We start from the raw sequence: 17,896 nt of genomic DNA on the forward strand, positions 1-17,896 counted from the left end.
ATATTATTGAGGAAGGATGTTCTTGCTATAGAGGGAGTGCAGCGAAGGTTTACCAGATTCCTGGGATGGCGGGACTGAAGTATGAGGAGAGATTAGGATTATATTCGCTGGAGTTCAGAAGAGTGAGGGGGGATCTCATAGAAACCTATCAAATTCTAACAAGACTTGACAAGGTAGATGCAGGAAGGATGTTCCCGATGGTGGGCGAGTCCAGAACCAAGGGTCATAGTCGAAGGATAAGGGGTAAACCTTTCAGGACTGAGGAGAAATTTCTTCACCCAGAGTGGTGAGCCTGTGGAATTCACTACCACAGAAAGCAGTTGAGGCCAAAACATTATATGTTTTCAAGAAGGAGTTCGATATAGCTCTTGGGGCAAAAGGGATCAAAGGATTATGGGGAGAAAGCAGGAACAGGTTACTGAGTTGGATGATCAGCCATGATCATAAATAGCTGAGCAGCCTCAAAGGGCCAAATGGCCTACTCCTGCTCCTATTTTCTCTGGTTCTATGACCACATCCAGGCGCTTTCCCAATGTCTCCCGAGACAAGGAGGCCAAAGAAGATGATGATGAAAGCAATGACTTCAGTCTTCCCAATATTTAGTACGAGGAAATTTCAAATCCAGTACTGGATATCAGACAAGCAACATGACAAATCAGACAGCAGAGCGATCAAGACAGGCAGTTGTGAAGTAAAGCAGCATGCATGTGGAACCAGAGATCGTGCTTTCAGATTATGTCACTAAAGGGCAGCAATGTTGATGAGAAATAGGAGGGGGCCAAGAATTGGTTCTTGGGGGACACCAGAGGTAATGGTGCTGGAGTGGGAAGAGAAGCCATTGAAGGCGATTCTCTGACTACAAGTGGATAGATAAGAATGGAACCAGGTGAGGGCAGTCCGACCCGGCTGGAGGAGGATGGCCAACCATGTCAATGGCTGCAGGCAAGTCTAGAATGAAGAAGGTTTGTTTACCACGGTCATAGGCACATAGGATGTAATTTGTGACTGATAAGCGCAACTTTAATACCTCTGCATGGTCAGAAATCTGGTTGAAGGGATTCAACTGTGGAGTCATGGGTAAGATGGCATGGATTTGCAAGATGACATGTTCAAGGATTTCGTCTGGAATGCACTGCCTGAAAAGGGGTGGGTGGTGGGGTAGTAGTAGCAGATCGAATAGTAACTTTTAATAAGGGAATTGGATCACTACTCAAAATGGAAAAAAATGTAAGGCTATGGGGAAAGAGAAGGGGTGTGGGACTAATTGGCTGCTCTTTCAAAGAACCAGCACATTAACAAAAGGGCCAAATGGCTTCTTTCTGTGCTATAGGATTCTCCAACTCTTTTTTTAGCCTTTAACTGCCATTTTGAAACATTAATATTCACCCACGACAGATTGATACTTTGCATCTGACAGCAACTTAAATCAGCTATTTGTAGCACAGCACCCTGGCTACAGCACAGGGCTGATGCTCGACATGCGATGTTGCAGATTAAGCACACAAATATAACCACAGGGCAACACAGCCAGCAAAAATGTTCAAGTATTGAGCCTGTGAGAACTCAATAGTTGCAGCTAAACACATCCCACTGTGCTCACCATCTGTCAGCCCACTCATTTATTTACAAAGCTCAGGTGGTCCAATGTTGAGGAATTAAGCTTCTGACTAGGGGTTCCCTGACTAATCCTTCCCCTGCCAAAAAAGCTCCTCTAACCCCTCAAGCCAGCCCCAGTCTATAGAACTGTGAAATAGACATCAGTGATGCTCAGAAGGTAACAGAACTGTGTGTGAAAAGACTGGCCACCAACTGCAGGAATGACATATTCCTAGCTCTGGGCTCATGACAGATGGTCATTCCTGATGCAGCTCGCAGATCAATATTTAATCATTAAGTAATACATTTATTCTTTCCCATACCTTATTGACCATTATGTAGATTTATGTTCCCACCCCACCTCCATTTCCTTCTTCCTACTCCACATTTCTGCTTTTCACTTTTTCAACTGAGACTAGGAAATCATTGTGCATGTACTCAACAACAGATCTGGCTACTTTGCATTACTCCATCCCCATTTTATTCACAATTGTAAAGGACTGAACAAGTAGTCCTCACCGTCTACAATCACAGATTAGTTATCACTGTATGTGAAGCCAGGCACTTTTATTAGCTTCTGTTTCGTGCAGCAAGAAACATTAAACATTAATTACAATTCCATTAACACTAACAGAACACTGGCTTGAAATGTAATATACTAAAACTTCTGCTGATAATCTCGCCTAATCGGACAAACAATTCAACTGGGATAACATTACACCCGATTAAAGTGTAGTTTCAGAGTCTCAAAACTAGATTTTAGCAATTTTAAAATTTTTATCCTGGTGTTCAATTCCCTCCATGAACACTCCCCTCCCTATCCCTATCTTTATCCAACCCTACAAACCTCCGATCTCCGAACGCCTCTAATTCTGGAAACTTACCCCTTAGGACAGGTGAACAAAAGCTTGGCATGTTATCAAATTTTGTTTGATGACAAAGTGATTTGGGATGTCCTATGTTAAAGGTGTTATACAAATGCAGATAGTTGTTGAAGAAAGGACATGGGTCAGGTGACTACAGTTGGCAAAAGGATTTTCATCCCACCACACCATGCTGGAATTAAGCCAAGTTCCAGGTGCTAAAAGAACATAAGGATCCCCACTCCGATTTAGAAACTAGGTTTCCTTTCTTACCCTGCTGTACCGTCCCATAAGTGAACACATTATCAGAAAATATCTGCTACGATTAAAAACTAAATATCAAACAGTATTTCATGCCCGATGCTTACCTCCTGAAGATATTCTTCAAGAAATAAAGAGGGGAACTTCAAATCTCGAACTCCTGTTAACGTCTGTAAATGGAAATGAATTATTCAAACATTAGAAAGGAGCCCTGAAATTCAGGGATGATTCAGTGGATAAACACACTGACGAGCACTCAATGCAGACCGTGAATGTCCTTGACTCTGCACATCAAGGATCCAAAGTTAACTAATGTCAGCCATGACAGAAGTGGGAGATCTACAGTGACTTCAAAGTTAATGAAAGTAGCCAAGTATTCAGCCACCATTTCTGCCCTTTGTCCCACTTTAGGAGGCAGAGCCTTAGGTTTACGCCCTGGGATGTCTCTCATCTCCTCCATATTCCCACTTCTGTCCTCCTTTCAAAATGCTTCTCAAAATCCAGCTTTTTGGCTTAGTTTTGCACCACCCCGGACCTTTCTCAGGTGGTCTGTTCATCTCATTAGAAGTCTGCCATTTAGAGCTTGGACAACTGCATGTACTGTATAGGAATCTACATTTGGACCTACAAACAATATCCGCACTCATGAGTTAGTTTCTACGTTGTCAGGTAATGTAACATTGACTCCCAACTGCCCAATCCACTGGTTGTGGACTGATGAACAGAAAAATTGCACATTCTGTACTAGTGCTTACCTGGACTCTCTCCATTTGCGTGCTGAAGGGATACAACAATTCAAACAGGATCAGACCCAAAGAAAAGATGTCCACTTTGTGAGAGTAAGTGTTCCCAGATATCTACAAAAGGTTGAAAATGTGTTTTTCAATGTATACCTGCACTTATGAAATGGTAGCATTTATCAGGCTTACTGGAAAATATGGTGAATGACTTTACTCACCTGCTCTGGGCTCATATAGAGCTTAGTGCCCACTTGCCCAGTGTGTCTAGCATACACTGGCATTGGTGTAAGTATGGACCCTTCCTCTTCCTCTTGGTCCATTGCAGTTACCAACCCAAAGTCACCCACTTTCACCACATCATCCAATGTAAAGAAAATATTTGAAGGCTTTAGAGGGAAAGAGAAAAAGGAGTCCATTTCAAACAAGAGTCCATGAAGAAAACTATTGACAAATGCAATTAAGACTAAAACTAAAACCTATTTTCAAAAGTTAAAGGTTTTGTTTTAAATTGCATAATGTGTGCATCATTGCAATTTAATGGTGATTTGCACTGCACTATTTAAACACAACACAAATTCTGCAGACGTACGGATAGGACTGGTGTTCATCAACAATTCCAATGTTCAGCTCCATTCTCAACTTCTCTACCAATGAATGGGTGCATGACAGCCAACATCAGGATACTATCCAGGATTGGGCTGAAAGCCACCAAAAGCCTTTATATCACTTCAGTGACGAGTTGTGATCATCTTGCCCAGAAGGAAGACCAGCCAACTCTCCATGTCCTCCTACTGCACCACCATCGCCTCGTCTATCACCAATATGTTGGAGTCAACACTTAGATGGTCCAGCCAAATCAGCACCAAGGGGATGGCAGAGCCTAGGCACTCTGACCAATGAGTGATTCAGCTCCTGACCGTTCAAAGCCTTGACATCATCTAGCAGCGTCAAGTCAGCTCAGTTGTGATGAATTTAAACTATAACAAACATTTTCATACAATATAGGGAAACATAGCAGGAAGATTACTTAGCCATTGGCAAGTAAAATTATAGCCTATTCAGATCAAAGCAACCAATTTATGCATGTTTGTTGAAGCTGTTGCATTTAGTTGAATTTGTAGTTTGTTGAATTCTAATTGGTATTCAGTTCTGAGTACCGATGGGAAGGAGGGTTCCTCTGTAAAGTGCAGCGAGAGTCATGACCAGAACATCGTGGGTGACTCAGCTGTGCTGGGAGGGAGGAAAAAGGGCGAGAGAGCAATAGTGGTAGGGAATTCGATGGTTAGAGGAACAGACAGGCGTTACTGTGGTTGCAGATGCGATTCCAGGATGGTATGTTGCTTCCCTGGTGCAAGGGTCATGGATATCACCAAGCAGCTACAGAGCATTCTGGAGGGTGAGGGTGCAGAGCCGGAGGTCATGGTCCACATTGGTTCCAACGATATAGCAAGAAGGAGGGATAGGGTCCTGCAGGCTGAGTTGAGAGAGTTGGGAAAGAGATTAGCAAGCCGGACAACAAAGGGTAATAATCTCCGGATTACTCCCAACGCCATGTGCTAGTGAGGTTAGTAATAGGAAAATACACCAGATGAATGAATGTGTGACTGGAGAGATGGTGCAGGAGGGAGGGCTTCAGATTTCTGGGGTAGGTGGGACCTGCATAAGCCAGATGGTCTGCACCTGAACAGGACTGGAACAAATATCCTTGCAGGAAGGTTTGCTAATGCTGTTGGGGAGGATTTAAACTAGATTGGCAGGGGGACAAGAACCTGAGCGCAGTCATAGATAGAATAATCTCAGGGTAGGGAATAGGATGCAGAAAATTAGCAAAATTGGCGAGTGACTCAAAGACACAAGAAAAAGGTTAAAAAGTGCACAACACAGGAATTTGGCAGTGTTAGAGTATTTAAATACAAGGAAAATAGTAAACAAAGCAGATGAGTTAAGATCACAGACACGACAACATAATATTGTTGTCTTATAGAGGGGCAAGAATGGCAGCTCAACATCCCTGGATTTAGAGCATTCAGGCGTAATAGAGAGGGAGATAAAAAAAAGGGTGTGTGTGTAGCATTATTAGTCAAGGAATCAATAACAGCTTTGAGGAGGGATGATATGCTAAATGAATCAAACGAGACCATATGGGTGGAGCTCAGAAATAAAAAGGGGACAGCCACATTACTGGGAGTGTACTATAGACCCCCAAATAGTGAGAAGGTGATGGAGGAACAAATAAGTAGGCAAATTTCTGAGTGCAAAAACTTTAGGGCGGTGATGGTTGGGGATTTCAACTACCCCAATATCAACTGGGATACAAACAGTGTGAAGGGCACAGAGGGAACAAAATTCTTGAACTGCATTCAAGAGAACTTTTTTTAAGCCGACATGTAACAAGCCAATTGACGGGGCGCAATTCTAGATTTAGTTTTCAGTAATGAAGCTGGGCAAGTGGATACAGTAACAGTGGGTGACCATTTTGGAAATAGTGACCATAATACAGTTAGTTTTAGGATAATCATGGAAAAGAACAAAGACAAAATAGGAGTAACGGTTCTAAATTGGGGGAAGGCAAATTTTACGAAACTGAGAGGTGACCTGGCGAAGGTGGACTGGATACAGCTACTTGAAGAAAAATTAGTGGCAAACCAGTGGGAGACATTCAAGAGCAATATACTACAGGCAGTGTAGGCATGCCCCCACAAAGATAAAGGGTGGTACTACCAAATCTAGAGCTCCCTGGTTATCTAGAAGCTTACAGGGCAAGTTAAGAAAAAAAAAAGCTTATGATCACAAATATCTTAATACTTCAGAAATCCTAGAATATAGAAAGTGCAGGGGTGAAGTAAAAAAAGGAAATTTGAAAAGCAAAGAGGACATGAAAAATTATTGGCAGGTAAAATAAAGGAAAACCCGAAGATGTTTTATCAGTACATTTGCAGCAAGAGGACAACCAAGGTAAGAGTAGGGCATATCAGAGATGCACAGGGAACTTATGCGTGGATGCAGAAGATGTGGGCAGGGTCCTTAATGAGTTTTTTGTCTCTGTCTTCACAAAGGAGAGAATTGATGTAGACATTGTAGTTACAGGAGGAGGAGTGTGAAATATTAGATAAGATAAGCAGGAGAGGAAAAGTGCTCGAGGGTCCGACATCCCTGAAAGTGGATAAATCACCAGGACTGGATGTTTTGCATCCCAGGCTGTTAAAGGAAGCGAGAGAGGAAATAGCGGATGTGCGGAGGATCATCTTCAAATCCTCACGAGATACAGGCGAGGTACCAGATGATTGGAGGTCTGCGAATGTTGTACCATGGTTTAAAAAGGGTGTGAAGGATAAGCCAGGTAATTATAGACTAGTCAGTCTGACCTCGGTGGTGGGTATATTGTTAGAATCAATTCTGAGGGACTGGATAAACTATCATTTAGAAAGGCACGATTAGTGGCTTTTAGATAGGTATATGGATAAAGGAGAATGATGGGGTATAGATTAAATTGTCCTTGACAGAGGACAAAGGATCGGCACAACATCGTGGGCCGAAGGGCCTGTTCTGTGCTGTATTTTTCTATGTTCTATGTTCTATGTAGTCAGGGATAGTCAGCATGGATTTGTTAAGGGAAGGTTAATGTTTTACTAACTTGATTGAGATTTTTGGAGGAAGTAACGAGGAGGATTGAGGAGGGTAATACAGTGGATGTTGTTTACATGAATTTTAGTCTGGCATTTGACAAGGTCTCGCATGGCAAACTGGTCAGTAAAATGAAAGCCCATGGGATACAGGGGAAGATGGCAGGTTGGATCCAGAATTGGCTCAGTAACGGGAAACAAAGGATAGTAGTCGACATAAAAACAGGGCAGCTCAGTGGCGCAGTGGTTAGCACTGCAGCCTCACAGCTCCAGCGACCCGGTTTCAGTTCTGGGTACTGCCTGTGTGGAGTTTGCAAGTTCTCCCTGTGACCGCGTGGGTTTCCGCCGGGTGCTCCGGTTTCCTCCCACAGCCGAAGACTTGCAGGTTGATCGGTAAATTGGCCACTGTAAATTGCCCCTAGTGTAGGTAGGTGGTAGGAGAATTGAGGGAAGGTGGGGTTGTGGTAGGGAATATGGGATTAATGTAGGATTAGTATAAATGGGTGGTTGATGGTTGGCACAGACTCGGTGGGCCGAAGGGCCTGTTTCAGTGCTGTATCTCTCTATGGTCTAAATGCTGGAAATACTCAGCAGGTCTGGCAGCATCTGTGGAGAGAGAAGCAGGAGTTAACATTTCAGGTCAGTAACCCTTCATCAGAGAGCAAAATCAGATCATAGTCATCAATGTTATTGTGAATGGAAAGGGGTTTCCAGCAGTGCTCAGTGTTGGGTCCCTTGTTGGTATATATTAATGATCTGGACTTAAATGTGGGAGGCATGTTTGGGAAATTTGCTGATGACAAAAATTGGCCCTGTGATTAATAGTGAGGAGGACAGTCGTGGACTCCAGAATGATATCAATGGTTTAGCCGAGTGGGGGGAAAAGTGGCAAATGAATTCAATCTGGAGAAGTGTGAGGTGATGCATTTGGGGAGGATAAATAAAGCGAGAGAATATATAATAAACGGGAGGATAGAGAGAGGGGTAGAAGTGAGACACCTTGGAGTGCATGTCCACAGGTCCCTGAAAGTGGCAGGATAGGTAGATATAGTGGAAAAGGCAGCATATGGATTGCCTTTATTGGCTGAGGTACAGGAGTACAAAAGCAGGGATGTGATGCTAGAGCTGTATAGAGCATTGATTAGGCCACAGCTGGAGTAGTGTGTGCAGTTTTGGTCACCACATTACTGAAAGGACATAATTGCTCTGGAGACAGTGCACAGGAGATTTACAAGAATGTTGCTAGGGCTTGAGGGTTGCAGCTATGAGGAAAGATTGGATAGGTTAGGGTTGCTTTCCCTGGAATTGAGGAGGTCAAGGGGTGACTTGATTGCAATGTACAAAATTAAGAGGGGCCTAGGTAGAGTAGACAGAAAGGACAGGTTTCCCCTGGTGGGGAGGCCGGTTACCAGGGGACACAGATTTAAGCTGATTGGTAGAGGGATTAGAGGGGACACGAGGAGAAATCTTTTCACCCAGAGGATGGTGGGTGTCTGGAATTCACTGCCAGGAATGGTGGTGGAGGCAGAGACCCTCAATTCTTTTAAAAGGTACCTGGACATGCACCCAATGTGCTGTAACCTGCGGGGCTATGGACCAGGTGCTGGAAGGTGGGATTAGTTTTGGGTGGATAGCTTATTCGGCCGGCTCGGACACAATGGGCTGAATAGCCTTCTTCTGTGCTGTATTTTGTTCTATGTTTTGTATAAGAGAAATTTTCTGACTATGACTAAAACAAGGAAAGATATCTTTCTAGGCTGTGCACCTAAACAAACACCTATCATGCTACTGCCAAAACAAGCATCTTTTAAAAAGACCCATAAAAGATTAGCAGCTAGTGTCCCCAGTAGCTGCAAAGCTCTTTGGCTACAGCCCAACTGACAAACCAATACTTACAGCTCTAACCAACGAGGTCAAGGAAAATTTTTTTTGAAGGTGACAAAAGACCAATAGTTGAAGTGAAACTGGAAACCAACATCAGGAATCAAGCACACATTCCTGATTTAGTTTTAGAGTCAGCTCACAGGAGTCAAAAAGCCTTCTTTATGGATGTATTTGGAGCTAGATTGGATACACAGTAATGAGGAAAATGTACATGCCTAACAAAACCTTGAATACTGACTCAACTTCATGGTTTAAAATTTCATTCACAGTTCAAGCTCAGCTCATTAACTTCTCAATGTTGCTGCTGCTGGATGTCCTCTATAACCAGAAAATAGTTGTCCCAGTTCACAAACATCCAAAGACCCAACTCACCCTTAGATTTCAAACTTTATCTGTAGTTTAATGAGTGACACAGCAGGAAACAAGGTGGGGCGGCTCAGTAGAGTTCAAAAGTGCAAGCAGCCTGTATTTGAGATCAAAGTGACACCTGACAACGCAGCAGCCAGCTGACGTCAAAGCGCTCCAAGCTGCGCACTTGCACAAACGGTCACCTGAGCGTGGAGAAGTTGCGCATGCACAGCCTATGTCTTGCCAGGACTAACTGGCGCATGCGCAGAACAACGCTCTCCTCCTCGGCTACTCACTCCAGGCCGCTTGCTTCTTGCTTCCTCCACTCAACACCGCCACCCGCCCCCGCTTGCTCGCTCCCCCCAACCCCACTCAATCCCACTCTCGGGCCACTCGCTCCCTGCTTCCACCTCCCCCCAGCGCTAGCTGTAGGCTGCGGGCCACTTCCCTCCACTTGGCCATTCGCTCCGCCCAAAGAAGCAAAGCGGGCCGTGAGGAGCAACGGGGCAATGTAGGAGTGAGTGGCCGTGAGGAGGGAAGTGCTGCGGCCCGCTGGCTAAACCTAGAGTCTGGAGGGATGATGGGGTGGGAGGAAGCGGGGAGTGAGCGGGATTGGGGTGGTGGGGGGGTGAAAAAGTGAGCAGGATGGGGGCGGGGGTGGCCTGAGAGTAGGATGGCATTGAAACTTCACAGAATTACAAAGGATGTGCAGCACTGTTGGAGGTGCTGTCCTTCTGATGAGACTTTAAACAGCACAATGTTCTCAGTGTATCAAACAGGTCAAGGGTTGAAGTTGTTTTTCTGTGATAAATTGAGCAGCGCCATCTTTAATCCTGGCAGCTGCCTGAACATCGCAGACAGTGACATTTACGTGGATGAGGCTGCATTTGCGCATGTGCTAGTACAGCACCACCTAGTGGTTGCATTGTCAGCAAACGCAGCCAATTGAGAAAGTCACGAATAAATCCAATATAGGTTTTCAGGAGAAACTTCTTTACCCAGAGAGTGGCTAGAATGTGGAACTCACTACAACATGGAACAGTTGCAGCAAATAGAATATAAAAGCCTTTAAGGGGAAGGTAGATAAATACGAGGAAGGAAGTGAAGTAAAGAATATAAAGATACAGATTAATGAAATAAGGTGAGAGGAGGCTTATGTCAAGCAAAGCTGTTGGACAGAATGGCACATTCCTATACAGTAAAATAGAATGTAGTTTACAATGTGGTATTAAAGGCCAACTCAGTGAACAAATGGACTCCTCACAACACAGCACTATGTTAAAAGGTCAGACTGTACCGATGCCGCAGCAAGATTATTTCAGACTATGGTGACAGATAGTTATGGGAAGAATAATTGCTGGATACAGAAGATCAAATTTCTTTTTAAAAGACATCATAGGCCACAAAATATAAAGTGCACTAGAATGTGACAGCATCAATGTTATAAAGGGTCACACACCTCGCTCCTCCAGTCGACGAACAGTCAATATACCAGTTGACTAACAAGATAAACTGAATGCTGCAAACGAATCTATGACTTAAAAGGGGAAAGCGTAGGTAAGTGGTTATTTCCACTTCGAACAGCCTATTACTCTGTCCCTCCAGCAATCACAAATACTTACCACTTAAAAGGTTTTGTCAGTGTTAGGTCTTTGGTAATGCCCTGCTGCTCATGTCCATTATAGGGACACAAGCTGAAGTGCTGAAATTATGGTGCCAGTCAGCCGCTCAAGCTTAAAAACAGCAGATTCTCTAATCCCAGAATGAGCAGGAACCTTCACACTCACTTTTCTGTATAAGTTACCAGCCCCATCAAGAGGGACACATGCTCTCACATTTCTGACTGTGTTAGTGCTTTAATGCTGAAGTCAAAATGGAAATTATCCACTAAAATAAAAGCAAAACACTGCAGATGCTAGAAATCTGAAATAAAAACAAAGTGCTAGAAATTCTCAGCAGGTCAGACAGCAGCTGTGGAGAGAGAAGAGTTAATGTTTCTTCCCATTCATATAACTCAATCAGATCAGTGACACCATGGTCAACAAATCTGTAACCACCAGTAGTTTGCATCATCCAAAACTGCCCATGTCCTATCTTGTATCAAATGGCATTCACCCATTACCCCTGTGCTCACTGACCTACATTGGCTCCTTTTTAAACAATTGATTTTAAAATTCTCATCCTGGTTTTAAAATCTTTCCGTGGCCTAGCCCTCCCCTATCTCAGCACAGTGGTTAGCACCGCAGCCTCACAGCTCCAGCGACCCGGGTTCAGTTCTGGGTACTGCCTGTGCGGAGTTTGCAAGTTCTCCCTGTGACCGCGTGGGTTTCCGCCGGGTGCTCCGGTTTCCTTCCACAGCCAAAGACTTGCAGGTTGATAGGTAAATTGGCCATTGTAAATTGCTCCTAGTGTAGGTAGGTGGCAGGAGAATGGTGGGGATGTGGTAGGGAATATGGGATTAATGTAGGATTAGTATAAATGGGTGGTTGATGGTTGGCACAGACTCGGTGGGCCGAAGGGCCTGTTTCAGTGCTGTATCTCTAAATAAAATAAAAAAATAAATTTAAAAAAAATCTCGAATCTCCTCCAGCTCTACAACCATCCAAGATATTCTGCGCTCCCCTATTTCAATTGCACCATCATTGGTGGTCATGAGTTTAGCTGTCTAAGCCCCAAGCTCTCCAATTCCCTCCCTACACCTCTCCGCCTCTTGTTCTTCCAGAAGAGCTCTTTAAAATCTACTTCTTTGACCAAGCCTTTGGTCATCTGACCCAATACCTCCCAATGTGGCTCAGTGCCAATTATTTTATTTTTATAATGCCTCTGTGAAGCATCTTGGGGTGTTTTATTACATGAATGGCACTATATAAATACAAGTTGTTGTACAACTCAAAAAGCTTAAGCATAACCCATATTTGGAAGGCTAAAATCTATATTCTATTATTCCTTACAGTCTGCAATCCCCTTTGTTTAGTTTAGTTCTGTTTAAAAAAAAAAATGCCAATTAACTTCCAGCCACTGTGGTCTCTATCTATAACAGAAACCGGTCTTCCCTGGTTTCAGATTTAAATCCTTACAGAATTTCCAACATTTCAATTTGTGTCACTGGGTTCTTTTCACAGGTAAAGCAAACACATGAAAAGTTCAAATGCCCACCCTTTAAAAATTTAGGCGACAACAGTGCAGCATGTACTTATTTTGGAATACCTTAAGGTCCCTGTGCATTAATCCTTTGGTGTGCAAGAAGCAGACAGCATCAGCCATCTGTAAAAATATCTTTAGACATTCAGTCCGGTCCCGGTCCTCCATCTGGCATCGGCCGTTCATCCAATCTTTCAGAGTCTCTTTCCTGCAGAGCTGCATCTGAATGTACAAGTAAACTTTGGGCGAGTTCGGTTTTGCTTTCTCCTCTGAGGCTTTACAAGGGCCCAGATTTAACGAAGTAGGTCTTGGCGGAGTGTGAGATAAAGTGCTGCTGGGGGCCAGACCCTCAGTTCTAGCTGTTGTCTCTACCAGAGAGGTGGCAGTTTGTTTTCCGCCACTGCTCATTTTGTGGCACGATGGATCGAAGTCTGGACTGTGCTCAGATGCCCGGTCGCAGCCTGAATCTTCAAACACCACATCAAAGGATGCAGTTTTGTCCTCGTTTGCGAGACTTCCAGATGCTGAAGGGAATAATTCAAAGGAATGTGCCAGGTCAGAATTGCCCTCACTTTCACACTCAGAGAGAAGACTATCTTGGCCATACTGGCAGTGGTCCAGAGGCTGATCGAAGAGGTCCAGACGCACGCATGGTTCCAAAGAAGAAGTCTGATCAGCAAAAATCACAGAGCAGGAGCTGAACTTCACCGAAGGCGTAGAGCTACCCAAATAGTTCCCCACATTTGGAAGCTTTGGTCGGTGCACGGAGGGAACATCTGGAGAACTCGCAGGCCAATCAGTGCTAGTAAAGATAAGGCAAAAATAAAATGAAACTCAAGATCAACTTGTCTGGTGATTGAACAAAAATAACACTTTCCACTGTAAATGTGGACACAGGAATTTATAATGAAACAAAGTGAGATTAAAAAGTGGGACAAAAAACATAAACAGGAGGAAGAAAACTTTTGTAGACCATATGTGTATGCAAACGCAAGGTTACATAGTTATAAATAGCCTGTACTTAGAATCATCTGCTAAGTCTGTTTTCAAGCTGAGAGACAGTGAATTCTGATGGATAGCAGAAATTACACAAAGGGCTTAGATAGATGAAGAGTGGAAAGAACATTGGATATAGTTTAACAACTAATTATGAGGCAGATTACTTTGGACACAAGAAAGGTACATAGGATTACAGTCCAAATGCGGAAGTACTAGGGAACATGAGAACAAAAGGGATTTAGTGGTCCAGGCAAATAAATGGCTGCTTGTAGAAGCAAAAAAAAAGGGATGCTAGACTTCAAAATCAAGCACAGAATTGCTACTGCAGTTATAAAAAGCATTAGTAAGACAACATCTGGCACATTACCCTTTGGATATCTCTACTTAAGGATATACTGGCCTTGGACAAGATTCAGTGATGATACCTGGTATGAAAAGGACTGAGCTATGACGAGACACTGGATAAACTTGGGTGGAGTTCTTTATGCATGAGCTGATTGAGAAACCTGGTCAAGATATTTTAAAATAATGAAAAGAAGCCACTGAAAGCCAACATGCAGGTGCAGCAAGCAATTAGGAAGGCAAATGGTATGTTGGCCTTTATTGCAAGGGGATTTAAGTACAGAAGTAAAGATTTCTTGCTGCAATTGTATAGAGCCTTGGTGAGACTGCACTTGGAGTATTATGTACATTTTTGGTTTCCTTACCCAAGGACGGATATATTTGCCATAGAGGGAGTGCAACAAAAGTTCACCAGGCTGATGCGGGATGGCAGGACTGTCCTATGAGGAGACTGGGCCTGTATTCTCTGGAGTTCAGTAGAATGAAAGGTGATCTCACTGAAGCATACAAAATTCTTACAGGGATCAACAAGGTTTATGCAGGAAGGATGTTTCCCTGGCTGGGGAGCGAGAACCAGGGTACAAAGTCTCAGAATAAGAGGTAGGCCATTTAGGGCTGAGATGAGGAATTTCTTCATGCAGAGGGTGGTGAATCTGTGGAATGCTCAACCCCACAGGGCTATGGAGGCTCAGTCATTGAGTATGTTCAAAACATAGATCGATAGATTTCTAGGTATTGAAGATATTGAGGGATATGGGGATTGTGTGGGAAAATGGCATTGAAGTAGATCAGCCATGATCTAGCTGAATAGCGCAGCAGGCTTGAGGGGCCGAATGGCCTGCTCTTGCTCCTATTTCCTATGTTCCTAATTGACAGATGAAATAAAGAATGGCTCTTCTCTAGTAGGAGAACTCAAAACAAGGGGATATAATCTTAGAATTCGAGCTAAGGTAATTAATAGTCAATTCAAGAAAATGCTGTTTCCACAATGAGAGGGTGTGAAACACTGCCCCAGAAGGCTGCAAATACAAAATTGAGGTGCAAGAAACAGGTGTTTACTTGGGAAATCAGGATATGAAAAAGGAATAGAAAGCAGGAAACTGGGACTGAAAAAAACAGCGCAGATTAAAAGCTCTCCTGTTTTTACGATTTGTCCCAATTCATCACCCTAACTGTAACTCACGGAACAAGCAGTCAATTCTGAAGAGCGTTCAAGCTGTGCTAACTGACCGTTCAGTGCTAGCATCAGAGCAAATGTGTCACTTAACCGTCCCTTTACCCCTCATCTTTCAGCAGCTGCTTGTCCATCTCCTCCTGCCAGCCTTCAGGCGGAGTCTCCAGCCAGGCATTGAAATAGCGGACGATCCCTGGATGCTCCAGTTTAGCCAGCGCCTTCACCTCCCGCATTACCTTCTCCCTCGCTTGATCACTGTGGAATTATGAACAGTTAGAAGATTAGAGACAATTCCACATTCAAGTCCTTAATACATAATCAAAAAGAGAATGATTTCATTATCTTAGTTGGATTAAATTGCAGGCAGAAGTTGTTAAAATTCCAGACAGAAGACGTGAGATCAGTATTCATTAGTTTTTAAAGAACATAGTTCAGGAAGACTAGTGTGTTTTTTTTTTTAATTATTCATTCAGGAACTGGGCATTTACCAGCAAGGATGGCATTCATTGTCCATCTGAGTTGTACAACAGAGTGGCTTGCCAGTTAAGAGTCAACTACTTTGGTGTGGGACAGGAATCATGTGCATACAAACATATGAATTAGGAGCAGGAGTAGGCCATTTGGCCTCTTCAAGCCTGCTTCAAGGTTCGGCACAACATCGTGGGCCAAAGGGCCTGTACTGTGCTATGTTCTATATGTTCTACCTCAGAGTTCTGCAATCTCTCTCCAGTTAAATAAGATGCTGCTTTACTATTCTTCCTGCCAAAGTTGACAAGTTCACATTTTCCCACATTATACTTCATTTGCCAAATTTTTGCCCACTCACTTAACCTATCTATATCACTTTGCAGACTCCTCATGTTCTCTTCACAACTTACTTTCCTACCTATCTGTGTGTCATCAGCAAATTTAGCAACCATACGTTTGGTCCCTTCATCCAAGTCATTGATATAAATTGTAAATAGTTGAGGTCCTTTCACTGATCCCCGTGGCATTCCACTAGTTACAGCTTACCAACCTGCGGCACAGTGGTTAGCACCGCAGCCTCACAGCTCCAGGGACCTGGGTTCGTTTCTGGGTACTACCTGTGCGGAGTTTGCAAGTTCTCCCTGTGTCTGCGTGGGTTTTCGCCGGGTGCTCCGGTTTCCTCCCACATCCAAAGACTTGCAGGTGATAGGTAAATTGTCTGTTGTAAATTGCCCCTAGTGTAGGGAGGTGATAGGGAATATGGGATTACTGTAGGGTTAGTATAAATGGGTGGTTGTTGGTCGGCACAGACTCGGTGGGCCGAAGGGCCTGTTTCAGTGCTGTATCTCTAAATTAAAAAATAAATAAGACCCACTTATCCCTACTCTCTGCTTCCTATTAGCCAACCAGTCCTTTATCCTTGCTAATATTGTACCCCCTACACCATGAGCTCTTATTTTGCTGAGTAACCTTTAATGTAGCACCTTGTCCAATGCTTTTTGGAAATTCAAGTACACCACATCCACAGGTTCCCCTTTATTGCTTGTTACTTCCTCAAAAGAAGTCCGATAAATTAGTCAAATATGACTTTCCTTTCATAAAACCATGTTGACTCGGTCTGATTACATTGAGATTTTCTAAGTGCCCCACTATAACCTCCAGCATTTTCCCTGTGACAGATGTTAAGCTAACTGGCCTGTAGGGTACTGCTTCCTGTCTTCCTCCTTTCTTGAATACAGGAATCACATTCACCGTTTTATTTTAATGAACCACTTTTTTTGGTAAAAGAATGACGGACAGCTTTATGGTTGTTTACTGTTACCAGTTCTTTAGTCTGAGATTTATTTTTATTTTTAAACTGAAAGGACACTTAATAACTAAAACAGCACTATATTCACATTTTGCAGCACAATGTGTGCACACGAGCACCTAAAAGCCATCTTTGCTTGAGCATCAGTTTGAATGGACTCGCCACCAATTGCCTCAGCATATAATGAAAACGCAGCAGCAGCTCATTCAGTAACCGAAATGACAGAGACAGGTGAACAATTTGGGTGGGACCCACAATCTCAATCACAAACAAGATCATTTGGCAGCCGGCCTCTTCAGGCCTTCAAAACGCAAACCAGTATTAGAGTGGAGCAATAATAAATTGCAGAAACAGTCCTCAGTGCAGACTGATGTTAACTCACTAGGCAACTCTTACTGCTCCTGTTTTCCTTTGCACCTGGCAACAAACTCAGGTCAGCGGGAAAAATGATGGCACTTCTGAAGTCCATTGGCTCACAGATCCGACAGAGCACACAGATCTGCTCTTTGACTCCAGAGTAATTCTTGGGTTATGAAAGGGGAGTCTTCCTGGAGATCTTGTGCTGAGGCTGCCACCGAATGAGAAATAGATGTGATGGGAACTGGTGACGCAAGTACCTTTTAAGACCAATACCTTTTAAAGTACTTAGTCTGTCAAAGCAGGTTGTCAGAGATTCACTTGCTGAGAAACCTTTTGCAATAATTAAACATCATAAAACATTTGCTCACCGATTTGGGAGTCGAATCCTCTTGATGGCGTAATTACAATCATCGACTTTGTTTTTAGCCTCAAACACAACACCGAACCCTCCACGCCCAAGACACTGAACCAACTCAAAGTCGGTAAGACATCTGAAAAAGAGGTGTGCCTGCATTATTGACACCATTTACATGGATCCTTTATCATGAAATGTTCAAGACCAAATCGCTGGCGGAAGGAACCAAAATAATAAATCCTCTAAATTATGCAGGTGCAAAAAAATAATAATAAATTCAAAAGAAATTGCATTGCAGGAACACAGGTAGGTCATGCAACCCTCGAGTCTGTTCCAATTAGATCATGGCTTAACCCCATTTTCCCACCTTTGCTCCATATTCCTTGGTACAAAGATCTGTCAACCCAAGTCCTAAAAGCTCCCCCAGCACCTA

The 17,896-nt window shown here is 43.4% G+C and overlaps 1 protein-coding gene across 3 annotated transcripts in view; it reads right to left on the reverse strand.

The window, feature by feature from the left end:
• Positions 1-17,896, reverse strand: part of eif2ak3 (eukaryotic translation initiation factor 2-alpha kinase 3) — an 85,995-nt gene that overhangs the window by 13,415 nt on the left and 54,684 nt on the right. For all 3 annotated transcript variants that reach the window (XR_010974790.1, XM_068028762.1, XM_068028769.1), the window contains 6 exons: positions 17,477-17,599; positions 15,077-15,226; positions 12,523-13,258; positions 3,679-3,846; positions 3,476-3,577; positions 2,828-2,890 (listed from right to left, as the gene is read on the reverse strand). Coding sequence is in view for 2 of the 3 variants with exons in the window: in XM_068028762.1 (XP_067884863.1) it covers positions 2,828-2,890; positions 3,476-3,577; positions 3,679-3,846; positions 12,523-13,258; positions 15,077-15,226; positions 17,477-17,599 (1,342 nt within the window). In the remaining variant the exon portion in view is untranslated. The remainder of the gene's footprint in view (positions 1-2,827; positions 2,891-3,475; positions 3,578-3,678; positions 3,847-12,522; positions 13,259-15,076; positions 15,227-17,476; positions 17,600-17,896) is intronic.

The sequence above is a fragment of the Heterodontus francisci genome, chromosome 1, assembly GCF_036365525.1.
Source record: "Heterodontus francisci isolate sHetFra1 chromosome 1, sHetFra1.hap1, whole genome shotgun sequence".
NCBI lineage: Eukaryota > Metazoa > Chordata > Chondrichthyes > Heterodontiformes > Heterodontidae > Heterodontus > Heterodontus francisci.